Source organism: Copadichromis virginalis, linkage group LG9 (assembly GCF_057382275.1).
Source record: "Copadichromis virginalis isolate Kocher_CV1m ecotype Utaka linkage group LG9, C_Virginalis_male_GT1.1, whole genome shotgun sequence".
NCBI lineage: Eukaryota > Metazoa > Chordata > Actinopteri > Cichliformes > Cichlidae > Copadichromis > Copadichromis virginalis.
The window spans coordinates 27,999,921-28,017,848 of record NC_140626.1 but is presented as its reverse complement, the minus strand read 5'-3'; the positions used below and the strand labels follow the sequence as shown (position 1 = coordinate 28,017,848).

At 40.4% G+C, this 17,928-nt stretch overlaps 1 protein-coding gene across 2 annotated transcripts; it reads right to left on the bottom strand.

The window, feature by feature from the left end:
• Positions 1-50: 50 nt before the first annotated feature.
• On the bottom strand, positions 51-16,037 carry LOC146702078 (alanine aminotransferase 2-like). Of its 2 annotated transcripts, none has more exons than XM_085468585.1 (12): positions 15,869-16,037; positions 13,650-13,838; positions 8,120-8,209; positions 7,444-7,552; positions 7,127-7,260; positions 6,495-6,738; positions 6,213-6,292; positions 5,864-6,000; positions 5,195-5,369; positions 3,319-3,474; positions 3,132-3,244; positions 51-541 (listed from the first exon to the last, which is right to left on the bottom strand). In XM_085468585.1, exons 1-12 carry the CDS (start codon positions 15,884-15,886, stop codon positions 451-453), a joined length of 1,536 nt encoding a protein of 511 aa, XP_085324711.1. In that variant the 5' UTR covers positions 15,887-16,037; the 3' UTR covers positions 51-450. The 2 variants fall into 2 exon arrangements, with proteins under 2 accessions (XP_085324711.1, XP_085324712.1); XM_085468586.1 differs by lacking the exon at positions 15,869-16,037 and adding an exon at positions 13,925-14,072.
• Positions 16,038-17,928: the final 1,891 nt, after the last annotated feature.

The following is a 17,928-nucleotide window of genomic DNA, read 5'->3' as shown; positions in this document are numbered from 1 at the left end:
AGTCATGCCAGAGAATGTGTTGCAAATATAGGAACAGGCACTGCACGCAGTTTCAGAAAACAAGTGTTTGGTTTTAATTACATTTAAGAACAATTAAAACAATTACTAATACAATTGGCTACATTCTGAGACATGTGAACAGCCCAGAGAGTACGCCTCAACGTGGCAGGGGCATAAAACAACGGTTAGTTAATCAAGTAATCCCTTAAAATGAATTGGCAGGAGAGGGATGCACCAGCAGAGTAAGAAACTGCAGAGACAATCAGTACTATCATCAGTTTGAACATTAAAAACCTGCAGGGCAATACTTTAAGAAAGTGCATCATGTAGTAAAACTTATTGACATAATCTTCATGTGCTGTACGAACATGAACGGGGCTTCTGCCTCAGTCACGTAAAGGTACTTAATGATACTGGCACTGAACAGTTGGTTCTTGAGATGTGGGACCATTAAGAAAACTCTTGTGTGAAGCGCAACTGGAACTCCCGGATCTTCTGCAGTACCACCTTCAGCTTCTCAGTTGGCGGCAGGATGGTCATTCTGGACGGAGAAAAGGTGGGTTCAGATTAATGATAAAGGTATCGGTAGAGGTGCTGTAAAACTGGAAATCAGATTTACGTAATAGAAGGACGGTGCAAACAATCAGGCTTTATCCAATACAGCTTTTTGTTTTTGGATCAAGGAGTATTTGTTAAATACTGTTGGCCACCAGTGCTACCCCTCAGCCTCCTAGTAGAGGTGCAGGTGTAGTATGCATTTGAAAATCCTAGTTCACGTTCATCTTCAGTTATCATGTTCAGAAACCTTGTGTCCACACTGCCTGCCCTGCCTGTGTGGCAGGGTGAGGATAACACCTCATCAGCTTCATACAGCTGAGAGGTAAAAACTGCAATGAATTACGCTTTTTTTTTCAACATGTTTTACAAACTACATTATTTTATTTTGACTAGTTTGTTTTCATATAAATGCACACTTTGCTTAGACTTAAACCTGTGTGACTGTAAACTGACACAAGGTGTCACCGCTGAGCCATAAATTAGTAAGGTAAAACTTTCTCCATAGTTAAATCAAAATGTTTACATTATGAACTGACTGAGCAGGTACTGACTAGTTAGCTGCAGATTCGGATTGAGTTTCAGAGTGCCAGCTGCCTCTGTGCAGCACAACTGAAATTCACAGTTAGATGAGTGATAAGCTTATGAGGCACGTGTCACCGCACGCACAAGTGAGCCACAAAGTGAACAGGATCACAAACTCTCCTGAAGTCATGAAGTGTGTGTGTTTGATATTGTAAGATAGAGAAGTTTAACTTCTCAAACTTCAGGATGGAAGGGAGACAAATAGAAGAGCAGCAGGGCAAAGGAGTAATAAAACCCAAACTTAGGTGTATTTAGATTCAGACAATTCAGCATAATGTTAGTGCAGGGCAGTAGGAGAGTTGAAAAGTTCATATTTAAAGAAAACTGTTCATGTCACAAGAGAACTTGTGATCGAGTGGAATTGGATTTGGGGATAAGCAGAGGGTGTTAGTGGGAGCACATATGCAAACAAGATGGAAATACTGGCACAGAAAGAAACGTAATGCAACATCAGAATAAACAGATATAAGTGGTCTCATGTCTCATTCTCTCTTGTTGGTGAATATATATCAATATGACTTAAAAATGAATGCAAAGTGAAATGTCCTTTTGTTTTAGTTTACACCTGAAAAGTTTCAACTCTGAATGTGGACAGCAGGGGGCGGTAGTTACGTTTGACTAGTACAAAAATTACCTCCTAATCACTTTACCTTGACCTTGATGAAAAAATGTCATGATGTCAAGGAAAGGTGTAAAATTGATAAGAAATTTGATAAGTGCGTAGAGAATGAAACCGCATTAAAACACAACCGAATCAAACTAGACTAACGTCACACTGGGTGCTGTGGGGTTTAAACCAATCCACACGTTTTTACCCCACCGATTTAGTTAGGTCATATAAATGAGAACTGATGAAAATTACTACTTCATTACAAAGGTTGGAATTTTTTAGAAAAACAAAGACATAGGGTCAGTATTCTGAGAGTACTTTAAGTTATCTAATAAAATATCAGTATCTGGTGTCCCTGTATTGATACAATATTGCCACACAAAATATCACCGCTGCATCAATTTCCCCCCCTCACCCCTAGTTTATACAGTGGAAAGGTTTGTAATAACGCAGAGCTTCTCTGCATAAACCCTGAACACCACCTCAGTCTCAGCCAACGGGACCTCACACAGAGCCCGGGAATTTGTATCAGAGACTTTGTCCTTTCATGAAAACCACTGATTCCTTTTCAGCCTCTGCTTGAACTACATTGCTGTTTTCACAAAGAAACACATACTTAAGGCCTGCGTTTACACTGTGTTATTTTGGTCCGACTCCCTCCTTCACTGGGTCTGCTGGCTTTTGAGCCACAAATCTGCTCTGCTCTGGGCACAATGCTGGTTATTATTGAAATGAACTGGCTGTGTATGTAAATTAGTACACCGTTAGTAGATGATCCTGTGATTGCGGCATCAAGCTAATTTGCCTCGCTTAGTAAATGTCCCTCATAGCCAAACAATGAAATAAATCTAAATAAATAAATAAAGTGTATTATTATTATTTTTTTAAGTTTTACTGCTGCAGAGTGTAAATAACTCCTCATCAACTCCTTTTCTAGGATTTCTATGACTGAAAATTCCCTCCATCTAGCTCTTATCCCATATTTTTTTTTATTAATTCATGATCATTCAAAAGACCCCCCCCCCCCCCCCCCCACCACCACCCCAGAAATGAACGTAAATCATACAGACACACTTTAATTATTATTGCTCACAAGTTAGATTTAAAGAGCTTACACAAATCTACATTTTTTATGCAGGGCAACAAACTGACAAGAAGGAGATTTAGTAGTTCAACTGTGGGTTTAACAGGCTTGTGTTTTTCATAATATATCAGTATTTTGTGCTACAGAAGATAATAAAGGAAACACTGGAGCTCTTTTGCTCAGATAATTCCAACAGCTCTTCCATCCATATACTTCCAGGTCACTTCTCTCACTTTGAAATCTTTCTAAGCAAAAACTATTTGAACATACTCAGCGTGTGAATTTAGCCATACTGACCTGAAGTGGTAGGTTCCCTCTCTCTGACCAAAGCCACTTCCTGGTACCAGGCAGATTCCCTCCTCATCTAACAGCCTCATACAATAGAACATGTCTGGAACCAGGCCCAACTCCTGCACACACACACACCTTATTTATAAGCAAAATTGCCTGCACACAAGGGATGCAGTGGGTGTATCGAGCAGACCTTGGCTTTGTCAATGGCCTTCTGAGGTAGAGTGATGCGAGGGAAGGTGTACATGGCTCCCTGGACTGGGTTACAGGTGATACCAGGCACTGTGTTGAAGATCTGCTCTGTTAGCCGGGCCTTCTCGGCCAGAGCTGATAGCACTGCCGTCCGTTCCTGGAGGGAAAACAAAAGGTAAAACTGTCAGCATTATATGAGTGAAAGCCGTTTAAAATAAAATACAATGCTACTATGTCAGCCCATGTTCACATGATACTATGTACTGTTTTAACTTTGGCGTTCATTTGCCAGGTTTTGGTGAAGTACCAACTATGATTATTTTGTATTCTGCATAAAATAGTAAGGAAAGATACTGGGTAGACAAAAACATGTATATCTGGTTTCAATGTGTAATTCAGGACGTAGGCTTTGAATCTAACACAAACAATCGTTTGTTTACCAGCCCCATTGTGGCCAATGGTGGCATACCTGTATGTAGCCATCCATTCACTACACAATAATTGAAGATCAGACTTTCCCACAGCTAAAACTCGCAGCTACACACTGCAACAACAAAGACAACTGAAGGTTTGCACTAGCTATGAGCACATTAATGATGATCAAGCTGTCTTTCAAGTCCTCACTGAACACATCGAGTTAATTACTCACAAAGCAGGCTGGAAAAACCAACCTAAGAGAACCTCTGTGACATTGACTTCTCTAAAAGCTACTCGGAGTCAGGTGTACCAAGTAAGGAGATTAGATTGGAAGTGTGAGTTGCAGTAGAGGCCTTCCCAGCAAATAAAGCAACTCAAAGTGTGGTTGTGAAAGTCTGTGCCTAAGAAAGACCAGTGTGAACCGAACCTTGATTACAACAAGGTTTAAAGCATTACAGATCTCCGAAAGTTAGAAAACGGTTACAAAAGCCTTCGCAAACACCTGGGTGTAATGTTCACTTTATATTTTTACGAACTGCATACAAGGAAGGTAATTCAAGACTGCTGCTAATCTCCCAGAAAAGGGTACTGAAAGATCACGCCAAGAGCACAGAGCGCAGTCTTGAAATGGGCGAAAACATAACTAAGTGTAATTCAAAAAAAGGTATGAAGCAATTTCTGCACCTTGCTAGAAGACAACAGACTAAATAAAATGTCAATGGACAACATGAAAGAAACTACTGCTTTTCAAAAATAATGAGTTTTCAAAATATAATATTAATGTTCTATAAAACTTTTAGACAGCAAACACATCACACTAACACCAAAAGTTCATCTTAACTCTGGATCATGAAGCATGGAGCAGAATGGTTACAGGACATTTTGCTATCTCAGAACATGAATCCCTTGGACTCACTGATGAAACAATAAAAATTTTTTACAGGCGCCTCTCGGGGCAGTAGTCCATGACACATCCAAGGGTTATGTAATGCATAAAGACAGTAACCAAAAGTCCAACATAAGTAAATCAACAACAGTGGAAAATAATTGAAAAAGATGGAGCAGCTGAGACGAAGTAACCAGAACAGGGCAGCTCAATCCGGACACCACAAATACTGATGTAATAGCAGGAGTGTTTTTTAAGGAATGATTCAAAAACCTTTCTCATCATTGTTTAAGTCTCACAAACAGCTAAAGAGAACATCTGTGGGAGTTACCAGTTTGCATACTTGTTTAGTCAGATTGTGGTCATCTATAATTGAGACTTAATGAAGACCAGACCACAATGAGTAGAAATCCAGAAGATGTGAAACAAAACAGCTCTGATTGTATGTTCAAATTTCAAAACCTGATCTGACCGAGTGCCACCTGAGAACTTTATCAAACCTAACACAGCTTTTGTGTGTAGATTAGGTGAGGCGATGTTTGCACTAGTTAATTCTGTTTGCATACACTCAGACCTTCATAAAAGTGGCATAAGAGGGCTCATCAGGCTGTGGGGGGTTCACCACGAGATCCAGTAGGGCCTGTCCGGGGACTGGTGGACACAGACGCACAGACACTAGTTTTATGAGTTGGGCTTTCACTTCAGGGTCCAAGTTGATGACCTCCATGTATCCTCCACGGAATCCACACCTAGAAAACAAACAGAGACAAGAAAGGTAAAGTTTGCTCTAACTGAAGGAGATGTACACGTCAACAAGGATTAACAACTCCAAGGACCATTTTCAGCTGCCCTGTGGGGTTTTCGTGCTTGTTTATTGGTTTTAGTTGAGGTGCATTACTAATAAGCATCTGTAAAACTCAACCATAAACCCCCAATGAAAACGTGAAGTAATTATGTTGAGTAAAATGCAGCTGAAATATATAAAATCAAAGGTTTATTTATTCAAACAATGAATCATTAAGAGAATATGCTTTGTATAGCCAGAAAAGCAATCAAGTCAATTTCACTTAATTAGATACTAATAAATGTAAAATTTTACATTGTGTATATGTAACAAAATTCTTTTTTTTAGTGTATTTTAATCTTGTTTACTGCTTCCACTCATATTTACTGGCTTTCACTTTATTTTCTTTATATTTATGGCGTGTGCATGTGTGTGGCTGTATCTGTGTGAGATACTCACTCTCCCATGTAACATTTGGAGGTGGAGTGGAACGAAGCCATTTCCACTGTGTTTGAGTACTCCGGTCCCATCTCAAACAGAACTTTCTTAAAAGAGTGAAACTGGCAGCCCTCTGCGTATACATTATCCTGGTAGACCTAAAAAAATAAAATAAACATGGCTTTATTAACATTAATAACACTTCATTATATTATAAACATCAAAGACATTTTTCTCACACCCTTTTGGTGTATATGATAAAATATTAGCAAAGTAAAAGAAACAACTGCTGCAGTGCAGTAAGTTTGAAAGAAACCTTTAAAGCGTAAAAGTTTGCACTCGGACACAAAACAGAATGTGAAATACGTACTTCATCGGCCATGAGGAAGAGATGTTCCTCTTTAGCAAATCGGATCACATCTTCGATGCACTGCCTGCTCTGGACCTGACCTGTCACACAGGGCAGAGAGTTTGATAATTAGGAGAAGTGTGTGAAGACAGAGAGAATAAACTAAATGTCTTTGAAGTCTTAACTGTCCAAGATCAAATATTATTGTTAACTAGGTTTGGTTTTGGTCCACACATACACAACAAGACTCTAAAACATCAGCAGCTTCTTAACGTCACATGGAGAAACTGCAAAGAAGTGTACCAGTGGGGTTTCCGGGGTTGATGATGCAGAGGACACGAGGATTGCAGTGCTCCCTCGCGGCACTGAGCGCTCTCCTGAGCTCTGTGATGTTCAGACTCCAACAGTTGTCTTCGTCCAGGTAGTAATTTATCTGGACAGCGCCCAGGTCTGCCAGGGCAGCTGAGTACAGAGGGTACTGGGGGATGGAGATCATCACTCCTGTTCGGTCACGACCCTCCCCACACACCAGCAACTTCAATATGGTCTTGGATTGGAAAGTGTAAAGAGAAAAAGGAGGAGAGTGGAGTGTTGTTATTATGGAGACTATGTATGGACTGTTGGGTTGATTGTGTACATTAAAAAGAAGAGTACAAACAATCAATTTTGTTGGGAGACAAACTTTAACACCTACATAGAAACATATTGGGGAAAAACAAGTTTCATACTGCAGGATCTTTAGTGCAGGAGTTAGGGTATTTTAAGGTCATTCAGCAGCCTGATTGGGTTGCAAAAAAGTGAGACAGACAAAGGTCTGTGGGTGGAGTAGTATTAGAGATGTACAAAGTACAGATAAGTATATATTTAACAAAAGCTGACTAAAGCACCTGTCCTCAGTTGCCATTTGTACAGCAGCAAAGTGAGTCAGCACATACCACAATGGCATCGCTGGCCCCAGTGGAGAGGTAGATGTTGTCGGGGTTGGAGGGGATGCCACCGTCTCTTTTCTCGATGTAGCGCGCCACATCCTGACGGATGCACTCGATCCCCTGGCTAGCACTGTAGGCCCCTAATGATATGACAATGAACTTTGTTTAACAAGTAACATATTTAGTTGACCAGTTTACACAGAGATCAGACTGTCCAAATTAATGATTGATAAGCAGACAAATAGACGTAGATGCTAGTGACATAGGTGCTGAAGGACTGGGACAGAGAATGTGGTTGGTGTAGTGAGGGGGAGTTGTCTAACCTATACTGTGGCCTCCGCAGGCCTCAAGAATGCGCCGTGCTCTTTGCTTGGCATCCTCAGGAAACTTGCTATCTTCCAACAGTGCTGGATAAGAGCAGAGAGCCAAGACCTGAGAGGAAAAGAACAAAAATCACTACATGTCCCACAACTGTGACCACTGTGACTTATTCAATCTGTAATTATTTGCAAAGTTAAGCATTTATTGTTCATGTTTTTTAATTTTAAATCCAATATCAAAAGTTACACTAAAATGCCACCATTAAGCTTCTATTTGAGTACTTTTATCTTAGTGCTGAAAGTACTGTGTATATGACATAGACATCTATGACTTTTGGGCATCTGGGGGAAACCCAGAGGCCCAAGAAGAACATGGAAGCTTCATATGGTTTAAACTGAGAACCTTCTTGCTGTGAGGTGACAGTGCTAGCCACTGCACCACCATGCTACACCAGTTTCATAATATATGACCTAAATTGTAAGACTAACAAGGAGCTGGCCACTAAATATTTCTTCGGCGGGAATGTGTTGCTTCAACATTATTTCATATGTGGCTTTAGGGTTGTTTTGGGTTTTCTGTCATACAGTTTTGTTTCCTTCTGTAATTATGAGTCCGTCCTACTTAGCAAAAACACAAGCATTAACAGATTGTAAGCTTTAACCAAGAGAGTGGTCTAACCTGTCTGAAAAATGTAATTGGTTTCTGACCCATAGCGTGGGCGTCACCTATGTTGGCCTTGATGACTTCTGTGAAAGGTTTCTTCGCTCCCTGGAACAAAACAGAGAAAGGTACCTGATATCAGTGACTGAACAAAGTGTGAAAAAAAAAATGCTTGCATTGTTAATTCTAGGAACATATGCTCACCAAACAAGTTTGGACGTGTAAAAAAGGAGTAAGTGAGGAGGAAACAAGTGAGCAAAGGTAAAGCAGAAACGTTACTGTTTTCCCTGTCTTTTTCTCCGTTCCTTCTTTTGACATCCAACATCAATCATGGTTAAAATGATTATGGTTATTACATCATAACTGACATCTGGAGAAGAGCAGATGAGAAGCATACCCGGCATAAGAGACTCTTTGTAGGGAGAGATTAAAACAAAGACTCATAGGAAGCAGGATTGAGAATTGCAAAGTAACTCCAAGAGGTACATCACAAATCACCTTTGCTGTGCTCCTAATCTGAGCAACCTCAGGTTATAGCTTACAAGCATATAACTGATTACTACACATAAAATCTCAAACTACTAAATAATAAAGTCTGTATGAGAACGGGATCACCATTTCAACACGATCACAAGAGAAGGTTTTCTTTCTGACAAGCATATACATGACAGACATTTAGGCTACCTTCACACTGCAGGTCTTAATGCTCAATTCCAATTTTTTGATCAAATCCGATTTTTTTGTCTGCTTGTTCGCACTACAAATAAAATGCCTCCCTAGTGTGAACGCTCAAAGCGGCCGACATGCCCAAAAGAAGATGTCACACACAACGCGCTCTGTTTAGACCCAGAGCAAACAATATTGTTTGACTGATGGCCCTTAATATAAAGACTTCGGACTTTACGTTTCCCAATTTTTGCTTTAAGTAATGTAAATAACCTAATAATTATCCTTATTGCTGTTTTAGAGAGGAGCGGTGCTTCAAAGGATAGTTGCAGGTTTCTGTCAGAATCTGCAGATTATACAGTACAAATAAAATGTTCACGTTGTCTTCCCAACAGTTTCACTGACATCTACACTGGATGGCCAGGAAGCATTCGCGATGTCTTCTCCGGCGCTGATAATTGGCGTCTGCCTTGTGTCAGTGACGTAAAAGACGGATTTAATGCGACGTGACCGTTCAAACAGCAGTCGCTTTCTAAAACATCAGATATGTATCGGATTCAGTACCACATACGAAAGTGACCCAGATCGGATTTGAAAATATCGGATTTGTGCCATTCACACTGTCATACCATGATCGGATATGGGTCAAAAAAATCGGATTTGATGCGCTTTCGCCTGCAGTGTGAACGTAGCCTTAGTCACCAGTCCTGAGCGCTAGCATTTCTTTGCCCTTTAAGCACTGGTATTGTCATGTAATCCTTTAAAGCAATAAAAGCTTGTACTTGCTGACACCATAAGAGTAGAAAGCAAGCCAAGCATGAATTATGTTTTTTTTATGTTTACTTCCACCCAAGCATGTTTAACAGAGCCACGGGTTCAAATGTACAGGCTACACTTGTCTCAGGAGCTGTAAGAATACATGTAATCATTAATGAACACACTAATGTCATGGAATTTACAACTGCAGTTAAAGTCAGTCACCTTGTTCTTTGATATTATTAGGCTTATCTTCTTTTTTCATGTGCAATGTTTGCTTTTGGTTACGGTTTTAGCTGCAGTGCCTTTAACTTTTAAGCAGTGTTGTATTTTTCATTTTCCCTATTTGGTTTGCACTTCTTTTGAAAATTTTGAGGTTATCGGGAGTCAGATCATGGTGGCAGCAGACCAAGAAGGATATTCTAGAGGCCCTTACCCCTAGCAACACTTTCCATTTGCTCCTGGGGGATTCTGAGGCATTCCCAGGCCTGATGAGATAATCTCTCAAATCAGAAGTCCTTGTATTCATCTCACATAGAGCTTTTTGTCCCCTCATAAACCTCACATGGATCTTCTCACCATTAGAAGTTTTTGTTTTACAAAGGCTCTGGTACAGACTGTAGTTTGGGCTGCAGCGCAAAAGTGCTGGCCTGGAAGGGCACAGTCCTGCTGCCAGGGCTACCAGACACACAAAAACGTCATTTGCTATTGTTGATGTTGGGGTTTCACTCACAAATTGCAGGCTGAATCCAATTATAAGACACTCTTGAGTCCTCTTCATTTCATTCCTCTATTTATCCAAACCATTTTCTGCTTCTGTCCACCTCATTGTCCACCTTCATTTTATTTGAACCCTTCCTCGTCAACTATTTCACCTAACCAAATTATGCACACGCTGGTCTGGAGCCCATTTGTCTATTTACTGATCACAACATGCACCACCCTTTGCTGTTAATTAGAGGAGGACATGTGATAACAGATGTCCTCTGTTACTTTGGACAGCCTGGGCCAGTCATAAAACTAAAGTGAAAACTGTACTAAGCCTTCACTGAAGGTTTGTCTGAAATACAATTAGAAAACTGCAAATCCCCAGTTTGTATTGCATTGTGATATAAACACAACTACATAGTACATCCACACTTCACTCAAAGGGGGAAGTGGTATATCCTTTTTCATAACTGTGGGTAAGAGGCAGGGTACATCCAGTCACCAAACCATCAAGAGAGACAACCACACATTCTCATTTGACGCCTATAGCCAATTTAGAAATCCATTTAACCTGAGAAGCATTTGTTTGGACTATGGGAGGAAGTCATGCAAGCACAGAGTGAACATGCAGTACACAAAAAGGCCCCAGCGTACCAGGAGGCTCAGCCCAGGAATGTTCTTGTCGTGAGGCGACAGTATCCGTGCACTGCTGTGTGGCCATTTAACTTTACCAAACACTTCCACAAGTGGCCTTTAATTAGCATTTCAGGCAAGGATACAACATTTTATTATCTAGTAATACAATAAAAAAAACAACAACACAAAGAACATAAAAAGAAAAAAATCCACAGAGCAGTTCCAGAAGTACATCGGAGCTTACTGCACCCTGTTTATGTAAACTGTCTTTGTGGTTCTGAAATTCAGGACATGCTGTTCTCATTCTACTGGCTCGCACCAATTCTTGCACCTCCCAAAAAATCTTGGGAACTTGTTTTGTTTTCTGCAGAACTGCAGCCACTGTCTATTCTGAAACCTGCCTCAGATGGGTTCTACACGGCTTTTCCTATATGTAATTCCTTACCTCAAGAGATTTTGGACTTTCACCAGTGAAAGGCTTCAGGTTTGAACATATTAACCATTTATAAGATAATTAAGACAAAACAGAAGATTTCTGTTAACCAAAATTACCAAAAGGATAATTTTAATCTATGAAAATGATTGGGCATTGTTTTTATCATGATGAAATAATGTTACGTTTCACTACATTTCTAAATAGCTACAGAAAGAAAACAAAAATTGCTGGTAAACTCAACCCAACATTCATTTTGGGTCTTATTTACTTCTTAACATTCACCAAAATAAGTGGACTATATTGTGGTAATATACACCTTACCTTACTGTAGTTTAAGTTGTCCTTTGGGTTAAACAACTACATACACACAACAAACAAACTGCTGTTTACATTATTCTTGCCATGATTCACTGTGCTCTACATGACAAAACAGCAAGCAACCTGCCTCTAAGTTCAACTGAAAGTATTTTCCTTGAAACCAAGTCACTATTAGTCATTTTTGTGTCCTTGAATAATATCAAGAGCAAGCTTTCAAATGTCCTTTGAGTTAGGATTTTGTCAGATAAGAGCTTGATTGGAATCTAAGTAACGGGATGCAGCACTTTTCCTTTTTAGCCCCCATTCTCGAGCAACAAAGAGACTGCTGTTCTCCGGGTAGAATAGGAGCCAGTTGGTTCCCCGGCTCGCTGCTCCGTTTCTCCTGCTCAGTCAGCACCAGGTGAATATTACGCAGACCAGACCTGCAGACCAGGCCAAGAAAGCCTGTGGGACAACAGGCCTGACAGTCATCGTGAATGTTATTTCACTTACAACAGCTGTAGTTTGGACTCTTTGTTCTCTATGCTTAACTGTGCTAGAGTAACTGGAACATGGTTCATTCAAGCTATAACTAAGGCAAAGTGGAAAATAACCTTGTTGCTTTAATCATGTGGTTTATCAAAGTAAATTTTACTGAAATGCACTCAATGTTCATTTCAGTAAAAGAAAATTAAAGAACTGTTTACAGTAATAGATGGGCTCTTTTCCCCCGTTCTACTGGTGTATTGTCACCCTTTTATTATGACAGGAAGTGAAGAACTGCCAGAAGCTTAGGTTCATGCTTGAATTAGCACTGTGGGCACTGTTCTGCCAGATGTCTGGGTCATTATCACACAGACGCACACACGCATAATATCTGCTGAGTTGTCAGTAAGTGTTCCAGTTAAAAGATTTGACAGGAAGCTCACCAATAGATGACCAGTCAACTTTGTCATGACTTCTGGGAAAAGTTTTTTTTTGCAGGATTTGCTTTGGCTTCAATAAGCAAAGAAGAACAATTTGACAACCAGAGAAGTGAGGCCACATTTCACCAGAACTGGGGGGGGGCTGCTTGTTATAAGGCTCCTTGCACAGAAAGGCCTCTGAGGCTGCTGGGCCTCACAGCTGCAGCTCAGTTCAATGAAACCTCTCCCCCGCGTGCAGAAGGGAGGTGGGTAAACCCAGAAAGAAACAAAGGAGGACAGAGAGTGCACCCTCTCCTCTTATGTAATAACCCTTTGTATTATACACATCCTTTTGGATCCTTTGGCCGCCTCTGGCAAGATGAGAGCAAAGTGTACTCAAAGAAGGCCAGAGCCGTCCCCGCAGGCTCATCACGTGTCTCGTGAAGAGGACATAACTGCAGAGCCGAAGGTTGCGTTACAGCTTTCAAAAGACAGCTTGTTCAGCCTAGCTGTACTTCCTAAGGGGAGCACAGTAAATCAATATTGCCCTGTTGAATGTAAGACGAGCAGAGGGCGACAAGCTCATTGTGGCGCATGCAAACATTTTGAATGCTGACCTGCCCTGAATGTCCTGCTTCCACTCCCTGAGCCAGTCAGCAAAAGTCAAGCATCTCATGCACAAAGCCTGCCCTGAATTATTATTTTGTAACTGTATCAGGAGGAAACAGAGTCGAAAAATTACACTTTTTACTTACTGAGTGCCAAAATCTAATATGAGGCAATCTTAATAATTTCTGGGCTTATATATAATGGGGGTATTTCCAACAGGTGTGACCTATGACTGTGTAGAGTTAGATTCCAGCTGTTTAATAGTTTCAACAGCTGGGTATGTACATAACTGCATAACCGTGTCTTCCCCTTGGCTAAAACAAACAAAAACAACAACAAACAATTAAAAAAAACACGGGAAATATGATTTAACACTTAAAAAAAACCACGTTAGAACCCGCACTTTAAAGCACATAGCTTTAAATTAACAAGCCATTCTTTTGAAACCCAATTCCCTCCTGAGTGCCACCTCAGCGATACTCTTAACTCAGTTCGCGCTTTTCTCCTGCTTTGTCCAACTTTGGCTCCACTTTACCTCCTTCAGCTCCTTCTCTATCTGCACCGCCCGCTGGACGATGGGTCCGCGGACCGCGTACTCCACCCGCTTAACGTTGGGGTTCATGCTGTCCAAAGTCAGCACCCTGCCCCGGTGCGAGACCCCGTTCACTGCCTGCTGGGACATGTTTGTTATGTCACGAGCGCACCGTTGAAGCTGAAGCGTTATCTAAAAGATGAAAAAGAAAGAAAAGAAGTTCAGCAATTAGACGCTCCTAGCTGCACGGGGAGCAGATAAAGTATATCAGCAGTTACCAGTTGTTCAGCGGTGATATTGTCAGAAAAGTTTCCGTGTTTGCTTTCCCTTCAAGCCCCTTTCCTTTAAGCTTCAACTGACACACGAGCCTCTGCACCCTGGGTGTTTGTATTCCCCCCCCAGGGCCGCCCCGTGCTGCCCCGCCTTCGCGCGCTGTCGTTTGCGATTGGCTGGATTTTCCTAACCGTGACTGACGTCAGCGTCTAACGCTGCTGACTGGCGCCGTGTCATACTGCAAATTTTGTTATCGATCCGATACCAAGTGAATATGGTGCAGGTCCTGCCGATACCAATACCAATACTTTTAACCTATAAAGGCAGCTTATGTAGGGGAGTGACAGTGTGTTGTGTGACAGTGACATTTTAATGATTACAAAGTTTTTGTGATTTCCACTTTCCACAAAAATTGGTTATTTAAAAAAATATTTTTTGAGACTGAGCTTGCAAAGAAAAGCGTCTGGACTTCTTTAAGTTGCTTGAAGACGTTTCACCTCTCATCCGAGAAGCTTCTTCAGTTCTAAGGTCAAATGGTGGGGAGTCCCAGATTTAAACCTAGTGGGAGTAACCCCCCACAGAGGGACGAAAGGACCCCCTGATGAGCCAAGGTGTGAAAATGGGTGTGGGTCCCAATCAGCCAGGTTTTCAGTTGAGCTCATTGTGAAACCTGGCCCCCCACCTTATCATTATGATATCATGCGAAAGCAACTTAAAGAAGTCCAGACCCTTTTCTTTGCAAGCTCATTTGACTACGATGACCTGGATGACTGAGAACCTTCACAGACATTTTTTGAGACTCTAAATCGCTTTGGGTTAGTGTTTGCTATGTATATAGGTTAAAGACTATACAGTCAGCACAAAAAGGCTAATAAATGTTTCACAATGCATGTTTGAGCTCTATTTTTCCATTTAAACAAATAATTTATTTAAGAAAATTTAATGGGCAACATACTGTATTGGAGAATAGAAGCAAAGTATCGATCCTATTCTCCAAAAGTTGATTCTGTTCATCTGGACATAGTGTTTTGTGGGAGAAACGTTTCATCACTCATCCAGGTGACTTCTTCAGTCTCAGCTGACTGCAGGTTTCCCCAATCTTATAAATGGTACATTGCATAATGACTGAAACTAGCCCACTGAAGGAACAATGGGCTGGGAGGTCCAGTTTTGTGGGAGAAATGTTTCTCCCACAAAACGCTACCTCCAGATGAACAGAATCAACTTTTGGAGATTTACTTACCTGGATGACTGAGCATGCATCAAGATATCGATCCTATTGCGTCAGTATCAATCCAATACCGATGCCAGCGTTGGCATCAGCTTCAGCTGCCTTTTGCTTCCATGTTTTTACAGTTATTCTTAATTGTTATGCATCGGGAAGTATTTCTTTAAAATTAAAGCATGAAATCATAAATAAGTAAGTAGCATTTAACGTTGTTAGCAAGCAGCGGCTAATTTACGTTAAGAGACAATGTTAGCCTATGCAAGTCCGAACCAATGTTGGCCACCTAAATAACAGTGACGAAAAAATGGATGGTAAAAGAGTGCACAAAGTACAGCCCAAGTTCTTTAATAAGGAGATTTTTCTTCCTTTCTTTGTCCTGCTTGAGAGTGTGGCTTGTCCAGTAGAAGAAGGCGTTTGGAAGATGTTAGTTTGCTAGTTTTATTGGCTTTTCATGAAGACAAGCAGCACAGCTCAAAAGAAAGAAAAAGCACTAAAGGTTAAGTCAAGGTCAAAGTTCCCACATTAAAGCGGTTTTCTTTTCTTTTTAAAAAAAAAAAAACAAAACAAAACTGAACTGTATAATTAGAAAAGAGCTAAGCAATAAGCACAATTCCCAACTGTTTTAAAGTCATATTTATGCTAGGTTCTCAAAACTGGCTGACTAACTCGCCTGGAATAGGCCTCTGGCGTGTTGCATCTGCTGTACAAATACTTTATTTACCTTGGACATGGACTTCATCGCGACGATGGCTCTGTTATCATGCGAATACCGTAATCTGTACTTCGTAAAATCTTACAAGACTAGTCCAATTTATTAAATGTCCTTCTTGAGTATCCGCTGCTGTGATCAATGTGGAGCAAAACAGTAGAGCAACATGAAGAAGCCACTATCTGATTTTTAGTACAGTTAATCAATAACCAGACAGTATTTAATAAACAACTTTTTGAATTATCTGTTCATAATGTAGGTCAGTGGTTACAACTGCAGTTACAATAGTTGTTAACAACATATAATAACTAGTTTCAGTTTTAAGTTATTGTACTTAGGTTTGTGTTTAAAAAATAATAATATTAATACAAATACTTTTTAGTTTTAGAGATCCTTGTCAATCACACATCATACAATCAAACATCTAACTTCTATTTTTATTTCTCTCATTCAGAAAATTCTTGCTGAAAACAAAAACGTGGGTTTTAATTGGGTGATTTGCTGTGGGTTCACCACTGGACAACAGTGTAATATCAGCCATACAGTGGCCCTGCTCTGAAGCAGAGATTTTGACTTGATATAGCAGGTGAAGCAGGCCTGGCTTTTCTTACAGTGAGGTGTCCCAGACAGCCATTACAGGTTGACAGTCAGCATACACAATACCAGAACCCCGATTGTCAAGCAGATAAATGAAATGCAGGTTTCATTAATTTTATTACTTAGCGTTTCTAGCTCTTAAAAAAAATCCATAAAACAGGTATACTGCTACAGTGAATGTAACGACAGAGTAACTATTAAAGTATTATGTTGTCAGCTCAGAATGGAAACTTCTTTGCCGGAGGGAGAGAGTCAGATTAATGCTGTCTGTGTCATTTTAACAGTATCATTTCTATTGGATTGTTGATGAATAATGCCCTGTATTATGACGGACATTAAGTGCAATAGCAACAGCTAACATATAGAAAAATAGACTTCTAAAGAGGGTTTGGGGCAAGAGTTTTGAAAGTTTTCCTCTTTTTTTTTTTTAACACTGGAAACTGGCTGCTTTTTCAGTCATCTTGAGTCCAGTCCTTGTACCTTCACATTTTCAGAAGAATGTGTTTGTTTGTTGACCAACTTAACACTGACCTACAAATCATTCAACTCTGAAAACGGCACCTAAGTCAAGGCATGAAACAATGTTGTGTCTACACATCACACAACTTAACAAAGAACCCATTTTAAATTGTATCTTTAGGCTCTTTGTGACTAACAGCTGTCACAAAACTCATCATTTGTTACATCAAAATATGAAATGCCAAAGATAACAGTTTGAAAGGCATAAAACTGTACCAAGAAGGTCATTTTCAAAGAGCTCTTAGTTGAAAACTTGGCATCTTTCAGTATGGTGTGTGGCATGCCCTTAAAAAAATCTGATGGAGTAACACAAAAGAAGGTGCAGGTCTAAAGACTACAGCAGAAGAGCGTCTGATAGTCAGGTCTTTAAGAAACAGGGGAAACAAATCCAGCAAAGACCTGACGGAGGACCTGAGAGATGCATTGCCCCTTCAATTGATACATCTGCTGTTCACTCAAGCCTCATCAGAAATGGTGTCAGTGGAAGAGCTGCTGTTAGGAAGCCATTATTGAGTAAGGAAAACATAGAGAAAAGGCTGAGGTATGCCAAATTACACAAGACACAGACTGAAATCAGTAGCAACAGGTTTTATGGAGTGATGAATCCAAATTTGAAACACAGGGACAATAGTGAGTGTCTACAGTCGACTCTAAAACATGGTGGAGCCGTGTTGAAGTAGTGTGGGCTCATCTTGACAGGAAACCAAAGGCAGCCAACATCCAAAGAAGAGCTTTAAATGTCCTTCAAGAAGCCTGGAGAAGTACTCCTGAAGACTACTTAAAGAAACTACAAGACAGCTTCCATTAGAGAGCGCAGACTGTGTTGAATAAATTGTGGTCATTATCAAATATTGATTTTCAAAGTTCTTAGAACTATATTCATTCTTTTGCTTTGTATACTGTATTTTGGTTTATGTTATTGGACTGTGGCACGAAGGTATGGGTTAATAATTTGC